A 25,075-nucleotide genomic window follows, 5' to 3' on the forward strand; every position below is an offset into this window, starting at 1 on the left:
CCTCAGGTGATATAATGAAACTTACTTTCATGTCTAGCTACTCTTCTGAATCCAAGAATTCAGCTTCAAGCAACCATCGAAATGAGCGTCCCAAGTTCCCTATATGCAGCATCGTGCTGCGGTAGCATGCTATGTTCGGGCATAATCCGACCGTCAATTAGTCCAATGACAATAATCGGAAGAGTTCTTCGCATGCCTGAGGTAAGTACTTACTACATGTACTGCCCGAGTTACTAAACAGTGACGTAGCTATCCAATCAAATCGCTTCTCGTTTTTCGTTTAACGCTCCACTTATAATGGTGCAACTGCCAAAATTTCAATGGTTAGCTTGCTAAATTTTCTTCGCACTACATCATAATGGTCGCATTTGCTGACCTTTCACTCTCCTTTCTTTATGGCCTTTCAGGCTTTACAACACGCGATGCTTCTTCAGAATCTCATGTCGTTCGAAGTGCTGTTTGTGAGCAGATCGCAGCCCAAGTCTCGTCGAGCTCCATAGTGTATTATCCCGGTGCGTACTCCCAGTCAAATCCTTCTTGACACCGAACCCACATTTCTACAGGCTCGTACCAATATTTTAAGGACAATTATCACTGGTCTACATCTAGTACTCAGGACTCTGAATGTACCTTTGAGCCTGCAACAGCTGACGATGTTGGAATCGCGGTATGTCTGAGGCGAACAACTTCACCGCTCACAACATGACGTGTCTTTTTCATCAGCTTCGAATCCTAGGAGAGACCCAGACACCATTTGGAGTGAGTAATAATGGCTTCGACTTCTATTTATTATCATAACTGTCAACAAGATTAAAAGTGGAGGACACGCCGCAAATGCAGGCTTCTCTTCGACGCCAGGCGTCCAGATTGCGATGTATTCCTTCTCGGATGTCGAGTACAATTCGACCACACAAACAGCAACTGTCGGCACGGGTTTATTATGGGACGATGTTTATGTTGCATTGCAACCATATAACGTGACCGTCGTAGGCGCCAAGGTCACAGCCATTGGAGTCGGAGGCGTTGTTTTGGGTGGAGGTATGGTTTTACCGAGACCTTCGACGGAAATGAGCTCATCTTTTCACTAGGATATTCGTATTTGACTAATCAACATGGTCTGGGCTTCGACAATGTCATATCCTTCGAACTTGTTTTACCCAATGGGACAGTGACTGATATCTCAGATTCTACAAATCCAGATCTGTTCTTTGCGTTGCGGGTGAGTTTCCTGAGGCTAATCACGTAAACAATCCTAATTTTCTGCGAAATTTTAAGGGGGGATTCAATAACTATGTATGTAGCGCCAAATAATCTATCGATGAACACGCTGACAATAGCAGGGTATCGTGACGAGGGTTACTGTCAAAACATATCCTCAGTCTCTAGTCTGGGTAAGGACGTGATCAAAGTATGGGCAATTGCACGCTGACAATCATCTCATGTGCAGGGCGGACGTGTCTCGTATACGCATGACCAATGGGAAGGCGCAAGCTCAGCTATGGCCAACTACTGGGCAACCGTCAAAGATCCAAAGGCATCCATATACAACACTTATAACTATGTATCTGGAGTGGTGCGTTAGCTATCGTCATTTGCCCCTTACTGCTCATATGTATTGCATCGCAGGCAGAAGTATCAGTTATCGTCTTTTATGATGCTCCAACGTGCCCTGATGGGATATTCGATGACTTCATGACAGCTCCTCACATCGAATCGGACATTGGTACCAGATCTTACGTCAATCTCGTCCAGTCTCTTCCCTTAAACCTTACTTCTGGGCTTCGGTAAGTCGATGTGGAACATAAGACCATCCTCTATTCACCTAAAGACAGATCCGTGTTTCATTGGGTGGCAATGGAAGAGGTTACACAGCCTGCATTGGACATGATTGCAAACGAGACGATGGTAATCGCTCCTTCCCTTTAATTTTGATATACCGTTAACGCATATGACATTGATCAGTTCTGGGGCGAATATCTGACAGACTACAGTGCTCGAGTTGTCTCGAATGACGTGGACATCTACCTGCCTACGCTCTACGACCATGTCGATTCGCCGACCGCATACCCATCGACACGGAGTAAAGGCTACTCGTTCATCGAATTATACTACGGTTGGACGGATGCCAAGTATGACGACATTGTGCTCAACGCTGTCAATGCAAGTGCCCAGCATATGATAGATGCACTCACGGCTCTTGGCCAGGACGTCGCAAATGTTGACGTGTACCCCAACAACGCACCTCCTGACACAAGCTTAGAGAGGATGTACGGTGACAACGTACCTCGCTTGAAAGATATCAAGAAGACCGTCGATCCGGATAATATAATGGGATTGTCGGGCGGTTGGAAATTCTAGTCCTAATTCGAACGCAGAAGACTCCGATATTAATTCACATTCGTTTTCACCTACGTATCTACACTGTGATGGCGGCTATAAGCACGCAGTATGTACATGCAACAGCCATTCCATCGCTCATCAAGTGATAACGAGCCTGCCTCGTTCAACACACTAATCGTCCGTTTGTCATAGGTTAACGTTGTCACAAAAGCGCAGGTGCCTCTTACAGCTACCTTCATATCTATAAACTAAAATCCATTTTTGTATATTCACCGCTTTTGTTTAGTTGTTCCGCCTATTACGATACTTTGTCGCCGGGTGAGATACCCAGTATTAATGGCACTAGACTGCGCAGCTTTCTCATTTGACACTCTTTGGACACCATTCTTACATACTTGGTTGGAAACCGCCGTCACATTCCAGCCATGCAAACGTCATCCAAGGCCATAACACAAGTCACTAACATTGAAGCCCGCGCTAATGACCAGTTTGCTAGCCCTGAGCGGAGCATGCGAGTACTAATGTTCAAGTTGAGCTGGCATGATAAAAAAAATAATCCGCAACACCTAACTTCACGAGAGACTGCTCCCGTTCCACCCTGCGTTTTTGTTTGTTGCCCTTGAAACACTCGAGTCCTTGGAGTTCCAGGACCGACCCAGTGGTGAAATGTGACACTCGCATCCGGGAACGAGTTGTCTATTTTTCACCACGAGTTCCTCGCTGCTAGTGACACACTCTTTGCTCACATAGTCGCACTCCTGGTGAAGATTTGTTCAATGAAGCCATGATGAGTTATTATCTTGATGTTCTATTCGGTCATCCAACTCATACTGCCACCATTCAGGAGGCACTCGGAGCTTCATTCCCGCCGGTTTCTCATAGAGTAAGTAAGCAGGTATGAAAATGTGGTCACTCACCTTCCCCCAGTGCATCTTGGCAACATTATGCATCATAAAGTGGCGCATCCTTCTCATCCGTCCGACGAGATGTATCAATCACCGATGCAGTTCAGCATCGCTCCTTGTTCTTTATCTCTCCGCTGTGCTGACATCTTGCTGGACTCGACCGTGACGTTAACGAGAACTTTTTTAATTACCGCTGTCTGCACAGACGCTGCACATTGACAGAGCTCGATAAATACGGACATTGAAGAAACCAGCGAGATGGCTAGCTGTACATGCTGTATTTCCAGGCACCTCTTTGAACCGCGCGTTGATGGTGATAGTACCTCGAACGTCGGGACAATTCTACAGATTGCTGTATAGTTCGCCAACGAGCGTCAATATAATATGAAGATGGCACTACGGTCTAAACTCGTAACAATGCTGCCTACACGGTACGTTTTTTTCCCGATGTTGTGATTCCTGCTCCATCACTCGAGCCATCCATACGTGGTAATATTAGCCAGGTTGGTCACAAGAAAAATCTAATCTAGCTGAACATTGAACAGTTTGCAACTGGTCGAGTCGGACCTGAAAGTTTGAACTAGACTAATACTATGCCATGGACTGTACCGTTGTTGAACACGGTCCATGTTCCGGCCTGCAGGTTCAAAGGTACTCCTCAGAACGCGTTCGGTCTGTGTTTAGGCTCAACAAAAATTTGCTCCCACCGGACTTCAACGTTCAACGTTTAACTACTGGACATTTGTAGCTTTGTACACACTGTAATGTTTGAAATGAGACGCTCACGCCAGCAAAATTCAGGTTTTCGAATTTTAAATGTAAGCAATATTTACTATATATATTCAAGTCGGCAGATTTTCTGCAGAGTTTATTCAAATCTTAAAATTCGGAATAATGTTGCAAAGTGCTTTCCAAACCGCAGACGAGAGGGGGTACTAGCCCCCCATCACTAGTACTGAGATGCGGACTTGCAAAAGACGGCAGGACGAGGATGTTGGAACAGATAGAGTTAGATTTGGAATAATGTTAACGTTCTAAACGCTGCAGGAGAATTCAGGACCATCTAGACGCTATGCTCATATTATAAGGTTCATTCTCCCCGTCACCTACTTAAAGTTATTACGTCGTCTACTAAGAAGAATTCGGAAAATGCCGAAGCATTCTTTTGGCCGATGACCATGAACTCGCTGGCTCAGCAGGCGATGCGCCTTGAACTTTCTGGACTAATGATTGCAGCATACAATGTAGGCAACCAGTCAGTGCAGTGTTTGGCTAAGTCAATTGTATGCACAGGTTGAAGCTTAACGCACTGGCATGTCCAGCGTCTTGCACCTCGTTTTTGACTGAACTTTGACCAAACTTTGACAGTTGATTTATCCAGACTCGACTCGGACCGGTGCCAAGTACTGGTATAGCAAATGTATTACAGCTGGGCGTCGCGAAATGCGCCATGGCGCATGAGCTCCTGTTCGCGTGTGCCTACTACTTGCGACCGCAATCGTGACTTAGCTTCTTACAAGTATAGGCCCACTGTATCGATCCCGATATCGTCTATCTTAGCAGGAAGATCAAGTCCCAGTACTCGGTACTCGGTACTGATCCGTGCTCGCCTGTAACGTTATGAAAGCAACACAAAAGGAAGGTATGAAGCTATATGAAGGACAGCCAAATGCATCAGCTTAGTATGAACTTCCCGGCGCTGCAATGTGAACGCCCAGGGAGTCGGTTCGCGCAGAAGCCGGCTGTCCAGCAAGCCAAGGTTAACATGTGCTACCGCCTTGTGGGTCGGAAGGATGCGTACATCCGAATACTCAAGCTCCCCAGCGGCAGGTACCGTTGTACGAAGCTGATCCTGGCTAAATCGCAAAACAAGGAAGGGGGCACAGCTTATGCAACACGAAACATATAAAAGCCTCCTTTCTGACACTCTAACTGTAGAATCCAAGTTCTTCGAGTTGATCATTCAGAGATATGTCTGGCATAGAAACCTTCCCTGTTCCGTTGTCTGCAGGTAAGCCCGCCTTTCAAAATCAGTTCAAGTCCACTTATTATTGGATATATCAGAGGCTATCTCCTCCACGTGGCTGTCTGCATTTATTTCTGACATATCCAGCCCCAGTTTCACTCTGAAGCGCTCGTTTACAAACGATAGCTACTGGCGGGATCTCTTGGCATTTACTCCTGATTTTCGCACCTTGCACGCACTTCCAAAAATCCAGGATTTTTTCTCAGCTCCGATTGCCCTTGCGCGGCCAAGTCGGTTCCGACTCTTGCCAAGTGTCCGTCATCGGCGCATTGGTCCTACAAAAACATTCATCCAAGGAATTGTTCAATTTCATACGGTCATAGCGCAGTGCACTGGCGTCTTCACTCTGACTCAAGTCGAGGACTCCTCATGGAAGGCTTGGTCCTTTGTGACTATGATGGATCAGTTGTCTGGTGTGGTCGATCGCTTTCGCGCCCATACGCCTCTCTGTCGTCCTGCTGAGTGGAACACTACAATGGAGTACACAGCGGTCGTCGTGGGTGCAGGTCAGTGCGGCTTATCCATGGCTGCCCGTTTGGAGAATCTTGGCATCTCTACACTTGTCTTGGAGAGATCCTGCGCAATTGGCAATGGTTGGCGTTCTCGATACGAGTCACTGGAGACTAATACTCCTAGGGCGTTCAGTACGTGCAGCCGAAGAACTACCAACCTTGTCCTATGCTGATGTGCAAGCAGATCATCTTCCCTTCGTCTCATTCCCAGAGGAATGCGGCACGTATATCCCTTGCAGAGACGTTGCCGACTATCTTGAAAATTACCAAAGAACTCTTGGTCTTCATGTGTTGACCTCAGCCCACATTTCTACTACTTCATATGACGCTTCGTCAAGTACCTGGACACTCTCTATATCTTTTTCAGGGCAAGCCTCTATCACAGTGAAGGCCCATCACCTCATTGTCGCAATAGGCGTTGGTACGACGGGAGGTGCACTCCCGTTTGCACCTTCGATTCGAGGAAAAGTACGCAAGTCAGACTTCATTTTTTTTTGTTGACACTGACTCTGCTTGCAGAGCTCCTTTCTCGGTTCTGTTATCCATTCCAGCGAATACAGGTCCTCTTCCTGCATCGGCACGCAGAAAGTAGTCGTCGTCGGCGCAGGATGCTCGGCGCACGATATTGCTCAGGACATAGCAAATCATGGGTCTCAGACAGTGCTTGTCCAGCGTTCCCCGACTGCCGTTGTGAGTCGCCAGACGATAAACCATATGATTGCCGGTAATCTCAATGTACTTGCTGCGGAGATCTCCAAATATTGATTTGACTCATAGGATATATCGCGCAGGACGCTCCTCCGACAGAGATCGCTGACCGCTTATATGTCGCTATCCCCTTGTCAGCTCTTCAAAATTCCCAGTACGACATCGTGGAGAAACATGCCCATATAGACCAGTTCGTTGGCAAGATTCGAAAATCATTTCTTCGTCTCACCTTTTCCGCTTAGGGACCTCAAGGAGAACTTGGCCCGGCATGGATATCTCCTTCCCGGCCCTGAGGACAACTTCTTGCACCGTCTCTCTGTTCGACGAGGTAATTTTGTTTTTCTCTATATCATCATATTTTTCATCGGGATTCCAGGTGGCTATTACATCGACCGAGGTTGCGCACAGCTCATCACGTCTGGCAAGGTATCATCACTTTTTCTGAGTTCTCCTACGCACGTTGCTTACTAGCGACTAGATCACCGTCAAGTCTGGGCATGAGATTTCCCACTTCTCCCCTTCTGGGTTGGTATTTGATGACGGTTCGCGAGTTGTGGCCGACCTTGTCATATTCGCAACTGGGTAAATTTTTCAAATATCTATCTGTCTGATCGCGCACTTCTAATGCATCATTCACAGGTACTCGAAAACTACGATCAAACAAGTCGCTGAGAACCTTTTTGGACCTCAGGTCGCGGACGCTGTCCATGACCTTGGAGGATGGGATAGTGATTATGAGCTTGCAGGTGTTTGGAGGCCGACTGGACGTCAGTATTCTGTTGATGTGATCACGCAATTCGATGATGCTGACATTCTGCTCTAGATGATGGACTCTGGTTTGCAGAGGGCGATCTTTTTTCTGCACGGTTCTACTCCCGGTTCCTCGCATTACAGATAATGGCGAGGGAGATGGGAATTGCTAAGTCCAGACCAGAAAACTTACATCCCATGCTAATTTCTGCGATCAACTTCTCAGTTACCCTATATATTATGTACACGAGATGTCCTTGGCTCGTGTTCAACAACCTGCTAATAACATTATTTATATGCAACACAATTAGGTCATACGCATGTACTGTGGAAAGAACTTTCAACTGCCGGCGTCTTCTACTTTTGGGCCGCCTGGTCCAACACGGGCCCAGGGATGCCTATACCACAATCACGAGATATCAATGATCGATATCTCGTGTGTGACGGGCCAGAAGGTGAAGTAGTTTGACTGATGATATTTTCTTGGGAGATCTACCCCTCGTCAACTACATACTCGCGATGAGACGAAGGTTGACTTATTATGACGGTGCAATGGAGACACCCGTCTCTGAAGTCTGATATTACAACTACGGCGAGGCAGAGTAGTGGGAGCAACTCGAACTCCGAACCAATGAACACGTTTTCATTAGGACCGGGTCGATGAGTATCTTGATGGAGATCGCGCATTCCTGAATCGGTCCTCGAAGTTATTGCTGTGTGGTTTCGATGTTGAGGTGGATTGAAGCTATGGAGAAACGGTGTAATAAGATGTAAGGGTGATTGGCTAATAATTTACGATGTAAAGTAACACTAGAACTAGTTAGTCTCCTCCCTTCCAACAATATTAAATGGTAGTATGTATCAGATAAATTCATCTGCCTCCACCTGATTTGCGTTTTTGCTCTCAACAGCAAGTCTATCCACAACTTTCCTCACCTCTTTCTGCCAGTCGGCTGTAATACACAGATATGTGCCCCAGACAGAGCAATAAATGAGGGAAACTGTGAACCCCACCCATAGTCCCAGCAGTCCCATGTCCATCCTAAAAGTCAACCAAACACCAAAAGGAATGCCGATGACGTAGAAAGCACTGCAAAAAGACGTTATGCGGGAAACATGGCTGGGGCGCGTAGACCTTACCTGAAATTGAGCAGTGCGCCTACGAGCTGCAAGATAATTAAGCCAAAGAATGTGACAAAATAACGCAGCACCTACTTGTTTACCCTGTACTCGCAAAACGCCACCAGTAACAGCGGCGACCCCATCGAAGACCTGATACATAGCGACAAGTGGAAGAATGGAGGCCACCAGCGCCACCACCTCTGAGATCGAATGAGTATTGGGGCGCGCACCATATCGAAAAATCCTACCGGGGTCATCATTGACAAGATACGCCCACGACTGCCTGAACGATATAAACATAGTGCTAAAAGTGTATGTCAGCACTGCTTGACCTGAAACCGGAGCATATGTACCTCCATATCACCGAAATTGCGATTGCAATAACAATCGCGGCGTATACAGAAACGCTGGCGCGCCTCGCCTGCTTCTCGCCCAGAAGATTCCCAATCCTGCTGGACATCAGCCAAGATATCCATTAGTTTGATGTGACACAACATACCGCACAGAAGTAGCCAAGGAGAGGGCGAAGGGAGCTTGATATGTACAGTAGCTTGAAATGAGCAGGACGGATTGGGTAGCTAGGGCAACGGGCCCGAGCCTATGAATGGAAGTTAGTGAGGTTGGCTACTTGTGCATCTGGTCTCGTACAAACTAGCGGCCACTGTCAAATCGCAGATCAGTATCTAGATTCTCAAGTCGCATACCAATATACGCACAGTTATTGAGCTCCCACGACCACCATTCAAATGTTGTCTGGCCAATGCCAGCGAGTCCCAGCTTGATAACACTGCCCAAGCAAGTAAAACTCTGTATGGAGATGGGATGCCAGGCGGTCCTATCGACGTAAAAAATGCCATATGTTACTGATGAAATCGAAACCAAATTGAAAGATATGGAAGTTGCGATTGGAGCTCCAATAAAACCAACCCTGATGGGCTCGGGGCCCCACACTAAAGGGTTATATGAGCTTCCAATCGAAACGCAAAAAAAAACTGAGACTATTACCAAGAACGTAATTCAAGATGGCGTTGATCGGCGCCACGACCAGGATGATCTTGGTTGGCACAGCGAAGAGTCCTCAAAAAGCAATTGACGATTGGTACGTAACCCTTTTCGTGATGTGACATTCATTACCTTGAGATTGAAAGTAGCGACTACAATCCTTGGAAAGTCAGCATTAAACATGTCGATAGTGTGTATACTATCGCACCGCAAAATACAGTTGAAAGCATATGCTGGAAGCCCCAAAGACGACCATCTCAAGTAGACAGCAGCCAGGTACGCAACTTCAGGATCTTGTTTGAGCAAGAGTAAAATGAATTCGGCATTGAACCAAATCATAAAAACAGGCTGAAGTTATATCAATGAGAGATTGGTGGGGAAAAGCGACACACATACGATAAGAGTTGCGACCGTCACAACAACTGCGGAAATGGTTAGATTATAGGAGGCATGCATAAGAATGAGAATGATACTTGCACATGCGTTGGCTCCATAAGCCGACTAACTGCGGATGACTAGATGTCCATGCTGCAGGGAGAAGTGTGTCAAGAGCAGATACTAGACCTTGTACGATTGCGTAGCCCGATACGCTTGCGGTCATGAAAGCTAATGTTGCAGCAGCAAGTGCTGTAGTGGAGATGCGCCCGATGGCCACTACAGAAGCGATATTGAAACTATATTGAAACAGGTTAGTTCTGCGATGTTCTAAGATTAGCGAGAGGTACTAGATCAGAGGTTGCAATCTGTACAAACATAAAAATAGGAAGGGTATATTTCGTGAGGACCTCGAGTTCCTCCTGGAATACCACCCAGGTACTGGGACAGCCCCTTTCATTCAAACAATGGACACCCTCTTCTATGTGAGGAATTGAAGTCGACAGCAGAGGAGTATTCTCTGACGGCAGACTGGTCATCATTACTGGCGGCGGGGATACGAAGGAGATGCTGGGCTGTAGAGCTACCCCGCTTGTAATTTGTGTTGGAGCATTCTTGGTCTCGTTCAGTGAACTTTTCTGTGTTTGCTCTCCGAAGTCATGCCCCATGAAAGCCACGAATTGGTCAAACAACGCGTGGTCACAGGGTAGAGAACTTGGGTGTGCAGACATGGGGAAACTTTTGGCATTTCAACCAAACCGCTGCCACTGTATTTAAAATGGCGATATCAACCAAATTGAAGTGTTAGGTACGTACTTGTTTGCACTTGTGAGTCGTAGTAGGCTACGTCGCGTCCGGCACACTCCGCTTAGCCTGCAAGTCTTCATTCTGTTTTACGGCAGTGGTACTTATTCGCATCTCACCCGCGAACGTAGCTGAACGTTGAGGGTTGGCCTAGCACTTGGCGGGATACCGATTCTTAATCTATTCCTTCTGCGCCATACAACAGATGACATGGCGCCGGGTCTGGCAGAGAGCCAGGGGTCACCGTTACAACGTTGAATTATCGAAGAAGACCTGCATACTAATTGGGGAAGAGCACTCGGTCGAGTCCGAGTCCTACTTATGATACACATTACCTTACTTGACAAGGTTTCTGTAAATCAACCTAAATACTGTCTGCGATAATGAAGCGTGAGCTTTCATGATCACTATCTTTGAGCATAACGGCTAAGGGGCGACAATCTTGACTTACCTACAGATTCCCTGACATTGGCGTGACAGCGGGGAAACTGACATGATTTGACTATCTTTTGCCGCCAGTGAAATTACATTCGGAAGGTGTTTTGGAACGTCTCGAATGCTTTTAGCCAGTCCAGATCTGCTTTTGATTGAATTCTTGCAAGAGGTAAAAATGTTGTCACAGGGACCAACCGACATGATGTGGCCGCTGAGGAAGAACTGAATATCAGATGCCCTGTTCCAACTCGGAGCCTCGATCGGTTCGAAAATGAGGTAGTAGTACTCAAGTCCGAACATCCGCAGCACCAATCCCCCCCATACTAGGAGGAACACTAGAGTTCGCGAAATTTTGGGAACACGAGCTGTGATTCATTTTATCAACCAAATCCCAATGAGAATATATTCGACTATTTCGAGCAATGCAATTACCACGCCCTCGAGGATTGATACCGCTAAGGTGGCGTGTGGAATAGACTCTTGGCAGCATGATTTGCTCCCTGGATTATGATAGACGCAGCGACAAGGTTTGATCGGAGTCTTCACTCTCGCTGGTGATTTATCGAGGGGCCAGAAGATGCCATGGCTGTGTTTCGGTTGGCGACTCCTCGACGATGAGACCCACAAAATCACAATCACATAACTTTAGCCCCATTATAAGGTTGTTGATACTGGAAACGGTGAGCAAAATATGGTCGAGTCGTTTCGATTAGAATCGGCGGATAGTAGGAAAATGTCGAACTCTACATACCCCATATTAAGTTTGATTTTCCCTTATAGTCATGATCTAGATCGCCAAGGCAAGGTACAAAGTCAATCATATGTTGTAATAGGAGGTGTGGGGTAGTCCTCGAGGTGAATCAGGTGATGGGCATGCGCAGCAGGTCGCTGACCGAAGCTTCCATGAGGGCATAAGAGGGAGTCTTGGTTCAATTTTGGATTAGTGTGAAAATCGATGGGGCGATAAGATGTGAAGAAGGCCAAGCGAGGGTGGAGTCGTGATAGAGCAGATGGTGAATTGATGCAGGTTTGACTCACTCCAGCCGAGTTCCCCAACACGTTTCCGAATATCGATTGACACAAGTCTGTTCGTCGCTTCGTATCTGGTCCTGGCAGCTGCCTAATGGTCTTAAACGTAGTCCGTCACGTAGAGGGCATGAAGAATCTTCCATGAGTTGGTGCTAGTTGGCTGGTAGTAGTGTGGGAGTCTGAGACAAACAACCAAACATCTAAAGAATTTTTCACGCCTGCTACTATCACTGGCGGGGTTTTTCAAAATGGGTATTGGGTTTCAAAATTCGCTGATCATCTTATCCCGAGCTGCACACTGCACAAAAATATTCTGTGATTTTATCCAGTGTTCTCTAGTATCTATAGAATACATCTGTGAAGATCCCATAGAAAAAATCAAGCAGTTGTGTTCACAATAAATCATACATTGACATATGTCACACCACTGAGTGTTAATGATAGTAATGCTACAATATGTATACTTCGTCAAACAGGAAAAAAAAACAAGGGAGAACAATCTCTGTGCCTATACAAATGATACTTATGACTGCAATTTTTATATCGTGATTGAATGAGGGCAGAACCATGTTATCAGTGAAATTGTTGAAAGAGTGTATGCCGCACAATGACTATAGTGCAGCATCAATTATAATCTCCACTCGAAAACTGTACACCGAGTAATCTTTGATTTCCTCGTTCAGATATCGAGATTCAAAATTCTGCTAAGCATGCCGTTGCGGAGTTATAAAACTCCAGTGTGACATTGCGGTGACAAATTTTGAAACAGCATAGCCAGTCCCTGCCAAACTGACATCGCACAACTGGATTCCTTCTGCCACTCGAACATCATTGCAAAAAAAATCAGATTTCACCTGGGTATGATAGAGCACAATATTTCCCACAGGTCTGTCAAGAAGTGGGAAAAAAAACCTCTTGATGAGTGTGCTACACATCAAACATTGAAAACCTTTGAAAAACCCCGCCAGTGATAGTATGGGAGACTACTATAGAAGATAAACTCAGTTGTGTATAACCAACTATATATATATATATAATATGTACCTATAGAAGATAAACTAGGTAGCTCATTAGTATCTGTACTAGTAAGTAACAAATGTATCTCACCTCAGTTGTGTATAACCAACTGAGGTGTGTTTAGTGTACGAGAAGTCTAAACAATGAGCGTGATTATGTAAGTGTATGATTGAACGTCCACGCTATCTATTGATAACGATGTTTGACCTTCAACACTCCCCTTCAAACAGCGGTGTGGAGACTGAGCTTGGATGCAAAATGTTTGGCCTTGATGTTGGGGAGTGCTTTGGTAAGTGTATCTGCCACCATACTATCAGTGGGACAATAGAGAAAACTAATAGAACCTTGTTCCACAGAAAAACAAATAAAATGATAATGGATATCAATGTGTTTGGTGCGTGCGTGGTAAGATCCATCCTTCGTCAATGCTATGGCTGATTGATTGTCGCAGTAGAGAGTCGTTGGGTGTTTGAGTGGGCGAAAAACCTTGGAGATGAGACGTCGGAGCCAGAGGATCTCTTTCGCAGTATGTGTTGCCGCTACGTACTCTGATTCTGCCGTCGAGAGTGTTACTAACTCTTGTTTCCTTGACCCCCAGAGTATTGCTCCCCCATCTACGAGCAGTGCGAAGCCAGTAATTGCTCGTCGATGTTCTTGGGATGCACCATCTGCATCAGCATAGCTGAGGAGTCCGCTCTTCGTCATTCCAAAGGTAAGTGCCCACTTCTTTGTGCCCAACAAATAACAATATACTCTCTTCACCCCTTCCCAGTGCGCCCAGCCAGGGTTATCGGCGAATTGTGCCAGGGTTGAAACTGCAAACACGACGTCTGGGCATGTTCCCACTGCCAGGTACATCAATGACCCGAGTGCGGAACGAAATGGGACTCACTTCATCTCAGTGATCTGTGTTGTCATAGTGGGGGATTGATCCTTCGTGTACTGTATACTTGGATCCATAGACACCGCTGCGGGTTTGGCATCAACAAAATTGTATTTCGTGATAATAGCGTCGACGAAGGACTCTTGGGACAGCAATATGGTACATGCTTTGCGATTTCGAGTGACTTTCATACCGAGTAACCAACTGATAGGTCTTAGGTCAGTTATTTTAAATTGCGATGCGATTTTGACTTTGAACACTTTGATTAGCTCTTTTGAGCTGCTGGTTATGGTGCAGTCATCGATGTGTGCTGCGAGGATGAGTAGGTCTTCTCCTATGTGCGCTGTGAACACTCCCCAGTCACTTTCCATCTGTTCGAACCCTAGTTTGGCAAGTTCTCCACATAGATGTTTGTACCATTTTAATGCGCCTTGTTTAGATCCGTATAGTGTAACGCGAAGCTTCACAACTTTGTCTTTTCCACCAATGTCAGCACCTGGTGGTAGCTCCATATAGATCTCTTTGTCGGCATCCAGCTTGCCATTCAAGAATGCACTATGGAAATCGAAGACATCAACGTCCCAATCTTGGCGTGCGGTGACAGCGAGGATCAGTCTCAATGATGCGAGATGAGCCACAGGTGCGTAAGTCTCGTAGTAATCAACACCATAGACTTGTGTGAAGCCTCATGCTACCAGCTGGGCCTTATACTTATCAATTTCTCCTGCAGTATTTCTTTTAATCTTGAAGACCCATTTGCAACTAATGATATTCTTGTTCCTGGGCCGCTGGACAATGTCCCAGGTGTGTGCTTCGTCGAGACTCTTTAGTTCCACACTGACGGCGTCTTTCCAGTTCGCCCAATCAGATTGTGTCTTCGCATCTTCAATGGTGCTTGGCTCCAGGCCTTCAGCCTCGCTCATTCCCGTGAACATCGCGTAAGCGGTCGGTTCTTCATCAAATCCCAATTTACTTCCTAACCCTTCTCCAGATGCTCCCATGCCTCCGCTATCTTCCTCTCTCTCTTCCTCTACCCTCTGCATGCCTCTAGGAATGATTGGGTCGCTGTCTCTACCATTGTGAGTACCTTCTCTGCTGTGCAACCTGCGCATGTATGGTGATTCTGTCCGCTGACGAGTGGATCGTCTAGGGCTGGGTGGCTGCTGTTCGAAATTTGATCCTAGTGGACCGGGTGCTGGTGCTTCTGTGCTTGAGGTAGGGGTTTGGGCAGTGTGAGGAGTTGCAGTCCCAACCTGTCTCTCGAACGAGATGTTTCATTTGACAGTGATTATTTGATGATCCTCAAGGTAAATTTGGTGTGCTCCACTTTCAGCATCAAATCCTACCCACCGGCCTTCATGTGCTCTCATATCCAGCTTCATTCGAGTGTCATCGTGCACCCATACACGAGTGCCCCAGACAGGTAAGTCTGTGAGGTTTGGCTTCTTACCATGCAGCATCTCATATGGGGTCTTGCCGTCTAGCGTGCGCGTGGCTGTGCAGTTTTTTACATAGACCGCATGCATAATAGCCTCTCCCCAGAGGAATTTCGGTAGTCCACTTGCATGCAGGACTGCACGGACTCGTTCAATGAGGGTCTGGTTCAGCTGCTCAGCAACACCATTGTGTTGTGGTGTGTTGTGAGTGGTAAGTTTTCGTTCTGTACCTTTTCTGCGAAGGTGTTGGCTGAACTCGTCAGTACTCTCCACCATGGTCAGAGCGTAAGCACTTGATATTGGCCCCATGCTGAGTCTTCAGCCATGCCTCGTAAGTCTTATAAGACCTGAATGTGTCCGATTTTGCTAATTGAAGGTATAGGGAAGTATAGTGGGTATGGTTGTCTGTGAACGAGCAATAATAGCTCTTGCCACCTTGTGTCTGGGTAGGAGAGGGTCCCCACAGGTCACTGTGGACCTCATCACCGAGGTTCTCGTGGCATTTCAGTTCACATGAGTCCCTGATGGGTTTCTGTGTTGCTTTTGCATATTCACATGATTCACACTGGCCCATAGTCTCGTGTGCGGGGTCTAGCTTGATGCCATCGATCATGCCCTTTGCCAGCATCTCGTGAATGGATGATGGTGCTATATGGGCCATATGCTTGTGGAGTTCCTCCATGGTCAAGAACTTGGGTGTGTTGGCAGCCCCCGTGAATGAGGTAAGTGGTCGCCGTACTCGATACAAGCCATTTCTGACCGGAACTTCACCTAATAGCTTCTTATTGGCATCGAAGATCTTGCAGGATTCATCACAGAAAAGTGCTGCATACCCAGCAGAGGTGAGTCAGCTGATTGAAACAAGTGTTACCCCCCATTGATGGTGCATATAGAATGTTTGTTAATAGGATACAAGTTTTGCTTTTGCCATTTGGGAGTTCGATGGGTAGATCACCCCTGCCTATGGCTTCAAAGGTGCGTTTGTCAGCGGCTTGGATGGGGTGCAGGGAAATTGACTTGAAATTAATAAAGCGATCTCAGTAAGGGGACATATGCTGTGAGGCTCTGCTGTCGTAAAGTTCGACAGTGGTGCTAGTTGCTGCTCCTGCACTAGCAGGCAATCCATCTTCCACTGTTGCAAGCCAGACACCATCAGGTTCGTCTTTCTTCTCGGCAGCCATGTTTGCTCTCTGGCCTGACTTCGAGCCTTCGCCCCCAGACTTGTTCTTCTTCCCGCGCGACTTCCAGTTCTTTGGTCCCTGACCAGCTTTGCCACCACCCTCTTCCCAGCAATCCTCCTTCTTGTGGCCATTCCAGCCGCAATTATGACAGGTAATGGGGGTTCTCGAGTTTCGGCCTTTCCATCTCTTGCCGTCTGCTTGGAAAGCAGCATCCTCGTTCTTCGGCTTTGACTTTCCACCATCCTGTAGTGCGAGCCGGTCATACTCATTGAGGATAAGACCCATTAGGTCATCGGAGGTAAGAGTCTTCTGATGGAGTTTGATACTTGATGCAACGGACATTAATATCCCATTATAGCTTTGGGGTAGTGACACAAAAATGATATTAAATAGGTCCTCGTCGGATACGGGTTTGCCCATTGATGCGAGTTCTTCACAGATCAATGTGATCTTCTCGATGTGAGCCCGGGCATCACCATTTTCTTTGAGCTTCATCTCCCCCAGCTTTCGCCATAACTCAATACTGACAACCAGCGACTGCTGCTCAAATTGAGCTTTGAGTGTGTCATAATAGTCCTTTGCTGTTGGCTTTGAGAGAAGCTTGACAAATAGGCTGTCTGGCAACACGACAGCAATTTGCTGTTTGACCACAGCATCTTTTTCAAGCCATTCTGCGAGCTCCTTCTCATAAGTCTGCACTGCCTTGATCTCATCTGCTGATGATGGTGACCACCCAGCAGATTTCCTGTCAGCCGGATTCGTTGGCTTCGATACCGTCCCGGTGAGGTGCCCCATGAGCCCTCTTGCTGACAATAGGGATTAGCATGGGTATATGAAACCCACATGGGTTGTGGGTGTGGGTATGTTGTGGGTGTGGGTTTAGTAAGCAGATATATATTTTACCAACTCCAAAGCTCCAAAGACATACAAATAGTATTGCAAACTCTAACTCTAAACTCTAAATCACGAACACATCCTACTGTCATGCAGCCAAACCCCTTCCATTCTGCCGCTAAATGGATTACAAAACTAACTGGGAAAGCCAAGGCTGCACTTGATGAGAAGCTCGAGGCCAAATCAAAAAAGAGAAAGAATGATGACAGTGCCAGTGTGGACAGCACACGGCCAAAGAAGGTAAAAGCAACCTACTTGTTTCGAATGATTTCTAACATTGATCACAGCTACTTCAGTGGATGTTGAACAGCTCTTCAGCTGTGGCTGCCTCATCCTGTCGCATGTCCATTCTCACTTAAATGTGCAGTCCACTCGCGCCCTCTTGTGCTTGAGTTACTGGAGCTGGCTGGGTCTGGTGAAGAACGAAGACATTTTAGCTGTTAGCAACCTCGCAGATGTTGTAGGTGACGAGGAGCTAGAACTTGAGGAAGGATGGGACCAAATACAATTAGGGTAGCTACAATTGCTGTTTTCGTAGTACTAATTCAATGACACCCCTGGGTATACCCTCCATGGGTACGGGTATGGGTGTCTATCTTCAGTACCCAGGTGAAAACCCACACCCCTGGTATGGGTGTGGGTATATTGGTAGGTGTGAGTACAGGTGTCAATGCATATACCCCAGAGTATACCCATGCTAATCCCTGGCTGACAATGAGAGTTCAGGTCTGCCTTTCCATAAAGGCCAGTCTTTCCCTGAAGCATCCAGCTTCAGAACCTTCAAGAACTCATCACCTAATTTCATAGTGAAGGACATAGTGCAACTTTGATTGGTGGGCTTCCGCATAAAATCTTCTTCCAAGTTTCAGAGCACAGGGCTCATAACCTATAGAAGATAAACTCAGTTGTGTATAACCAACTATATATATATAATATGTACCTATAGAAGATAAACTAGGTAGCTCGTTAGTATCTGTACTAGTAAGTAACAAATGTATCTCACCTCAGTTGTGTATAACCAACTGAGGTGTGTTTAGTGTACGAGAAGTCTAAACAATGAGCGTGATTATGTAAGCGTATGATTGAACGTCCGCGTTATCTATTGATAACGACGTTTGACCTTCAACAACTACATAGCGTCTTAATGAAGTCTTCTGATAGAACCACCTCTCGTCTTCATGTTCTCGATGACATCTGAACTTTAAAGTCATTTGTGTAGTCGGGGTATGGGATGTATGACTGGCGCGAAATAGTCTGTAAAACCCACAGCTTCCAGATAAAAATATCGAAGCGACTAATTTAGTAGCTGATTTCATGACTGATGCCCGGGGACGACCACAACTAAAAACAATGCGCAACACCTAACTTCATAAGAAACTGCTCCCGTCCCACCACCTGCGTCTTGCATTCCTGTTGGTCGCCCTTGAGACCCGCGTGTCCCTGACACAGCCTGAGATTGACTTGCAGTTGCTGCTGCCGCTTCTGCGCGGGCCAATTCCACTCGTCAGACTTGCGAGAGTTCCGGGATGCAAAACTATACTGACATATCTCGCTTTGCCTAGCTGCTGTTTAGAGAACTGACTAACGTGCAAGATCTAACGAGATAGAGAAAATTAGTAGGGTGCTGATAACTGATTGGCGCTCAGCATCTATCAATCGAACTGGACGTCCCTGGGAAAGAAGTGAGATACAATGTGAAATGGAGGCACAGCTGACTTGCCTTAATTTTTGTATTTCTCTCATTCACAATCTAAATAACCACTAAGAAAAGACGCCGATAACGAATAAACGCACACATGTGATCATTGACTGAATGTTTGAGTGTTGCATCCAGGATCCATACATATATATTTGTGTCCACTCCATCCAGCACTAAGTCAACATATTTTCCATCAGGGGAAATGTCAGACCTCGTCATGCAAGGACGGGTCTCCAGCTGCCTGATTGGTCTTGAGATCCCAGATGCGAACTGAGAAATCATGCGATGTGCTAATAAGATGGCTTTCATCAAGAGAAAGACAGAGGGAGCCGACAGTAGTAGCATGACCCCGAACAACCACGAGTTCCTTCCCATCAATCGATCGCCATTTTCGAATGGTGCTGTCGACTGACGCGAAAAAAATATGGCTTCATTCCCAATTGCCTCTCGTTGTGTAAGTAGGTAGGTATGAAAAATGCAGATACTCACCTTTCCAAAGTGCATCCTGGCGATGCTGCGCACCACAGGGTCGTGAGGCTGATGAAAGTCAAATAGCGCTATCGTTAGAGACATATTGTCAGAGCTCGATGATACAAACAATAGATTGTAGAGGGCGAGGAGAGATGGTGGAACTGGTAGATAGTTGGCTGTACATGCTGTATTTCCAGGCGCCTGCTTGAACCGCATGCCGATGGCAGTGCTTCGAACCTCGTGGTAGGTCTATTGCAATTGCTGTACATTGTACCAACGGACATCAAGATATCCGTGGATAGCACGGCAGTCAATTATACTGCATTTCTAATATTACACGCGTGTCTATTTGAATTAGCATCACGTGACGCCAATATTAACCACTAACAAGGAGCGAAACAGTGCTGGCGATGGCGCCAAGCTGCGATGTGCAAGGAGTTTACAGTCTCGAATTCACGACGTTGACGGTGATACGTATCGTGGAACGTGGTGCATGACAGGTGATGGGGTTTGGAAGGACTATTTGCTTGGGAGGTTCTACCCACCCTCGTCAAGTTGATGAGAAGGTTGACTGATTGGGGTGGTCTGAGTCTCTTCTATATCTGGGATCAAGTCACATCGATGCCCGGTAATGTCGACGACTTCCTTTATCAAGGCGATTGCCGTGTGAGAGTGTGAATGCAGATAATCCCAAGCGTAATAAGCCACGAGCGTTGTTCACGTTGTAGGTCGTTCCGAGTAATGATTGAGGCGAGCACGTATTTAATTTGTGTGTGATACGATATGAATGGTTCGATAGTTGGTGGTTCGAGTGTGGCTGTGTAAATTTTAGATCGTGTGAATATTGGGGTATAAAATAGCGTCTTATACAAGGATCAGATCAAGAACATCGTTTCCCCCTTCTCCCTACAATGTCTTCAAAAGGTTCGTTCTCATTCACATCGCGCTATTAGCTTATACTCACAGTCGATTATAGCGATCAGAGAATACGACGCAAAGCTTCTCTTGGCCTATTGGCTTCAACGTGCACCCGCACCACACCCAAACTTCGCCCCTTCATCATCTTCTACTCTTAAATTCCCCCCACCACGTGTAGCGCAGATCTTATGGGATCCTTCAACTGATTCCATCACACCAGATACCCTTCTCCCTTCTTGGGTATCCACCACAAAGCTCGTCGCAAAGCCAGATCAGCTCATCAAACGTAGAGGCAAAGCAGGCTTGCTAGCTCTCAACAAAGATTGGGAAGACGCGAAAAAATGGATTCAAGATAGAGCGGGGAAGCCCCAGAGAGTAAGTCCTTATCTCATCTAATCACATCTCCTTCCATATTCAGCACTTCTCCCACAGGTTGAATCAGTCACAGGCACTCTCAGCTCTTTCATCGTAGAGCCTTTCCTCCCCCATCCATCAGACTCTGAATACTACATTTGCATCACTTCAGCACGTCATGGAGACACTCTCCTCTTCACCACTGCAGGTGGTGTCGATGTCGGTGATGTCGACGCAAAGGCTCTCAAACTCGACATCCCTGTTCTCGGTCCTTTCCCAAGTCGCGCTGATCTCCAGAAGATCCTCCTCCGTGATGTCCCAGCACACAAGAAAGAAGTTCTTGCCGACTTCCTCATCAGACTCTACTCTGTTTACGTAGATCTTCACTATGCTTACCTCGAGATCAACCCCTTGGTCGTCCTGGATGATGGCACAATCCACTACCTCGATATGGCTGCAAAGCTCGACCAGACTGCCGAGAGCATCTGCGGGCCAAAGTGGGCGGTTGCAAGAGACTTGACAGTCTACGAGTCTGCTCCAGTTGCAGTTACTGCCGGCTCAAAGATAAACGCTGATCGTGGTCCACCCATGGTCTGGCCCGCTCCATTTGGTAGAGATCTCACAAAGGAAGAAGGTACATACTCTCTCGATCGTGATTGTGTCATACTCATTTCACGTAGCATACATTCAAAAACTCGACGCCTCAACCGGTGCTTCTCTCAAGCTCACCGTCCTCAACCCCAACGGTCGTGTCTGGACAATGGTCGCAGGTGGCGGTGCATCCGTCGTCTACAGTGACGCCATCGCAGCGGCAGGCTTTGCACATGAACTCGCCAACTACGGTGAATACTCTGGTGCCCCGAGCGAGGGTCAGACTTTCGAATATGCCAAGACAATCCGTACGTATCTCATTCCTGCAATCGCATCTAGCTAATCTAAATATAGTCGACTTGCTCACGCGCCCACCTCCCCGCCCTGATGGCAAGATCCTCATCATCGGTGGTGGTATTGCGAATTTCACCAACGTAGCTGCGACCTTCAAAGGCATTATCCGCGCACTCACCTCCTACAAAACCCAACTCATCGCACACAATGCCAAGATCTACGTCCGTCGTGGCGGTCCCAACTGGCAAGAAGGTCTTAAAGCCATGCGTTTGCTTGGTTCGTCTATCCCACGCATACATCGATGTTGACATCATCGCTAACACTGACCCAGGTGAGTCCCTCGGCGTCCCTATCCGGGTCTTCGGCCCCGACACCCACATCACCGAAATCGTGCCCCTCGCCCTCGGCCTCAAATCCACAACAAGCAAAACAGCACCCGTCAGCATCCCCGCCACCGCACCCGGCTCCCCCAAGGTCTCAGCTGCACCTGAACCCGGGACCGGCGACGTCGGGGCTATCCACGCAGATGGCGAACGCACCCAGCCTAACGACGTCGTCGTCCGCTTCGATTCCCTTAGCGGCGCTAAAGGCTCCAGGCCCGCATACAGGCCATTCGACGAAGATACTCGCAGCTTTGTCTATGGTCTTCAACCACGAGCCATCCAGGGAATGTTGGACTTTGATTACAGCTGTAAACGCTCGCGCCCGAGTGTGGCGGCTATGATTTATCCCTTTGGAGGACACCACATTCAGAAATTCTACTGGGGCACACGTGAGACTCTTCTCCCCGTATATACCTCTCTTGAAGAAGCCGTCAAGAAGCACCCTGACGTCGATGTCGTCGTTAACTTTGCGTCCAGCCGAAGTGTGTATAGCAGTACGATGGAGTGTTTGGGGTATGAGAGCATCAAGGCTATTGCGTTAATCGCCGAGGGTGTGCCAGAACGCCAGGCAAGGGAGATTCTGTGGAAGGCACAGGAGAAGGGTGTGTTAATCATCGGCCCTGCCACTGTTGGTGGGATCAAGCCTGGTTGCTTCAGGATCGGCAATTCTGGAGGGTGCGTCCGTTTCTTGCGCTGACCTGAACGTTTCTCCTGACATAACCCCCACCGCACAGCATGATGGACAACATCATCGCCTCCAAGCTCTACCGCCCTGGCAGCGTGGGCTACGTCTCGAAATCTGGAGGAATGTCCAACGAACTCAACAACATCCTCAGCCTTGTCACAAACGGTACCTACGAAGGTATTGCCATTGGCGGTGACCGCTACCCCGGCTCGACCTTTATCGACCACCTCCTCCGCTACGAGGCCGACCCCGCATGCAAAATGCTCGTCCTCCTCGGCGAAGTCGGTGGTGTTGAAGAATACCGCGTCATCGAGGCCGTCAAGTCTGGCAAGATCAGGAAACCCATCGTTGCATGGGCCATCGGGACTTGCGCCAGCATGTTCACTACGGAGGTGCAGTTTGGACACGCAGGAAGTATGGCCAACAGCGATAGCGAGACTGCGGATGCGAAGAACAAGGCCATGCGTGAGGCTGGATTCATTGTGCCTGCCACTTTCGAGGAGCTCCCAAAGGCTCTGCAAGACACCTACGAGGCACTCGTCGCGCAGGGTGTTATCGTTCCCACTAGAGAAGTCGAGCCGCCTGTAATCCCCATGGATTATAAGTGGGCGCAGGAGTTGGGGCTTATCAGGAAACCAGCTGCATTTATCAGTACGATTTCTGATGAGCGTGGACAGGAATTGCTCTATGCTGGCATGCGTATCTCTGATGTCTTCAGAGAAGATATCGGTCTTGGAGGAGTCGTTTCTCTCCTCTGGTTCAAGCGCCGTCTTCCCCCTTGGGCGACCAAGTTCATCGAGATGGTGCTGATGCTTACTGCAGATCACGGCCCAGCCGTGAGTGGTGCCATGAACACTATCGTCGCGACTCGCGCGGGCAAGGATCTGATCTCGAGTTTGGCAAGTGGTCTGTTGACCATTGGGAGTCGGTTTGGTGGTGCACTGGATGAGGCTGCTAGCATGTTCAGTGGGGCTAGGGATACGGGGCTGACGCCTCGGGAGTTCGTGGACAATTCCAGGAAGGCGAATAAGCTCAGTGAGTGGTCCGGTTCTTTACGGCCATGTGTAAACTCAACTGACTGACGCACGACAGTCTCTGGTATCGGTCACAAGATCAAATCTGTGAACAACCCTGATCTCCGTGTCGAGCTCGTCAAGGAATTTGTGAGGAAGAACTTCCCAAGCCACTCGCTTCTTGACTACGCGCTTGCCGTTGAGAAAGTCACCACGAGCAAGAAAGATACCGTACGTCCCCATTCCTCACCAGATTCAGATCTAAAACTAACATCACACAGCTCATCCTTAATGTCGATGGCTGCATTGCCGTTTGCTTCGTCGACCTCCTGCGCGACAGCGGTGCCTTCACCCCCGAAGAAGCCGATGAATACATCAAAATCGGGACTCTCAACGGTCTCTTCGTCCTCGGCCGCAGCATCGGCTTCATCGGACACCACCTTGACCAGAAGAGGCTCCGTGCGCCGCTGTACAGACACCCTGCTGATGATATCTTTATCAACATTGCTGACTTGAGTCAGCCGAGGGTGTTGGGGAAGATGCAGTGAGCGGCACGTGTATTAAAATCAAGCCGAATCATCCTGCCGTTGTAACATCAAGACTATTAGACATGCATAATACAAACTGAACCTCATAGCACATCGTGGATTCATCTCTTCTGTTGTTTCTGTACTCAAGTACTCATGGCTTGGAAGACTGTCTAGAACGCATTTTCATACTGTTTGCAATGGATAGATTTCTCGTGAAGGATTTGTTTGGTCGATCAATATTCAATGTTGAATTCAAACTCATGTTCAACTTCAACATCACAACCACTGCGCAGATGGGACATCTCAATCTTGTCTCCAGCCTCAAGAAACTGTATGGGGACCACCTGCTGTCAGGATACAAGGACCGAAAAAACCGTATGTGACCAAGACTGACTTGTCCGTGTTTTACAAGGATCGCCCAGCTGGGAAACCATGGGAATTCTCTTTTTTCTTTTTGGATCGCCCAAAGCGGTAGTGGCTGAGTACTACCGCCCAAAACATTACTCAATTAGGTAGTCTCATAATATCAATAAAGTTGATCAAACCGGTTTTTTGACGATGACACAATAAAACCCACTACTGACGTAGCGGGAATAAGCACGGAAAGCCGGCAGCGCGAACGTTCTCGTGTGTAGGATATATCCTGGATATATCCTGGATACATCCTGTTGGACAATGGATGACAACAGAAGAGTATGTATCGGACTTTTAGGACTAT

The 25,075-nt window shown here is 47.4% G+C and overlaps 5 protein-coding genes across 5 annotated transcripts; 4 read left to right on the plus strand and 1 right to left on the minus strand.

Annotated features, from left to right (window-relative positions):
- Positions 1-358: 358 nt before the first annotated feature.
- Positions 359-2,358, plus strand: EDB93DRAFT_1251932 (FAD dependent oxidoreductase; the record flags this gene model as incomplete). Its single annotated transcript, XM_041453221.1, has 11 exons — positions 359-512; positions 564-667; positions 724-759; positions 810-1,038; positions 1,089-1,219; positions 1,276-1,293; positions 1,341-1,391; positions 1,448-1,573; positions 1,627-1,784; positions 1,833-1,905; positions 1,963-2,358. 11 exons carry the CDS (start codon positions 359-361, stop codon positions 2,356-2,358), a joined length of 1,476 nt encoding a protein of 491 aa, XP_041306143.1.
- A 2,625-nt stretch (positions 2,359-4,983) lies between these two features.
- Positions 4,984-7,700, plus strand: EDB93DRAFT_578174 (putative dimethylaniline monooxygenase (N-oxide-forming)). Its single transcript, XM_041456765.1, has 10 exons — positions 4,984-5,256; positions 5,310-5,915; positions 5,968-6,251; positions 6,303-6,507; positions 6,561-6,681; positions 6,734-6,819; positions 6,868-6,917; positions 6,970-7,073; positions 7,131-7,258; positions 7,315-7,700. Exons 1-10 carry the CDS (start codon positions 5,217-5,219, stop codon positions 7,665-7,667), a joined length of 1,977 nt encoding a protein of 658 aa, XP_041306144.1. The 5' UTR covers positions 4,984-5,216; the 3' UTR covers positions 7,668-7,700.
- A 315-nt stretch (positions 7,701-8,015) lies between these two features.
- On the minus strand, positions 8,016-10,685 carry EDB93DRAFT_578090 (MATE efflux family protein). The gene is made up of 15 exons (XM_041456764.1): positions 10,557-10,685; positions 10,119-10,501; positions 9,843-10,060; positions 9,762-9,787; positions 9,574-9,713; positions 9,498-9,517; positions 9,369-9,440; positions 9,080-9,313; positions 9,012-9,024; positions 8,863-8,961; positions 8,717-8,812; positions 8,612-8,667; positions 8,457-8,563; positions 8,382-8,407; positions 8,016-8,331 (listed from the first exon to the last, which is right to left on the minus strand). The coding sequence occupies exons 2-15, from the start codon at positions 10,469-10,471 to the stop codon at positions 8,103-8,105; spliced, it is 1,689 nt and encodes a 562-aa protein (XP_041306145.1). The 5' UTR covers positions 10,472-10,501; positions 10,557-10,685; the 3' UTR covers positions 8,016-8,102.
- Positions 10,686-17,699: 7,014 nt separating this feature from the next.
- On the plus strand, positions 17,700-17,936 carry EDB93DRAFT_1088129 (uncharacterized protein; the record flags this gene model as incomplete). Its single annotated transcript, XM_041446105.1, has 1 exon — positions 17,700-17,936. A coding segment is annotated over one exon (237 nt), but the record flags the coding sequence as incomplete, so codon positions are not given.
- Positions 17,937-20,402: 2,466 nt separating this feature from the next.
- On the plus strand, positions 20,403-24,820 carry EDB93DRAFT_1155399 (ATP citrate lyase). The gene is made up of 9 exons (XM_041449859.1): positions 20,403-20,513; positions 20,566-20,882; positions 20,940-21,495; positions 21,542-21,760; positions 21,807-22,022; positions 22,078-22,804; positions 22,864-23,849; positions 23,907-24,058; positions 24,109-24,820. The coding sequence occupies exons 1-9, from the start codon at positions 20,501-20,503 to the stop codon at positions 24,373-24,375; spliced, it is 3,453 nt and encodes a 1,150-aa protein (XP_041306147.1). The 5' UTR covers positions 20,403-20,500; the 3' UTR covers positions 24,376-24,820.
- The last annotated feature ends 255 nt before the right edge of the window (positions 24,821-25,075 follow it).

Source organism: Suillus bovinus (genome assembly GCF_016758785.1).
Source record: "Suillus bovinus strain UH-Sbo-P2 chromosome Unknown EDB93scaffold_41, whole genome shotgun sequence".
Lineage (NCBI taxonomy): Eukaryota > Fungi > Basidiomycota > Agaricomycetes > Boletales > Suillaceae > Suillus > Suillus bovinus.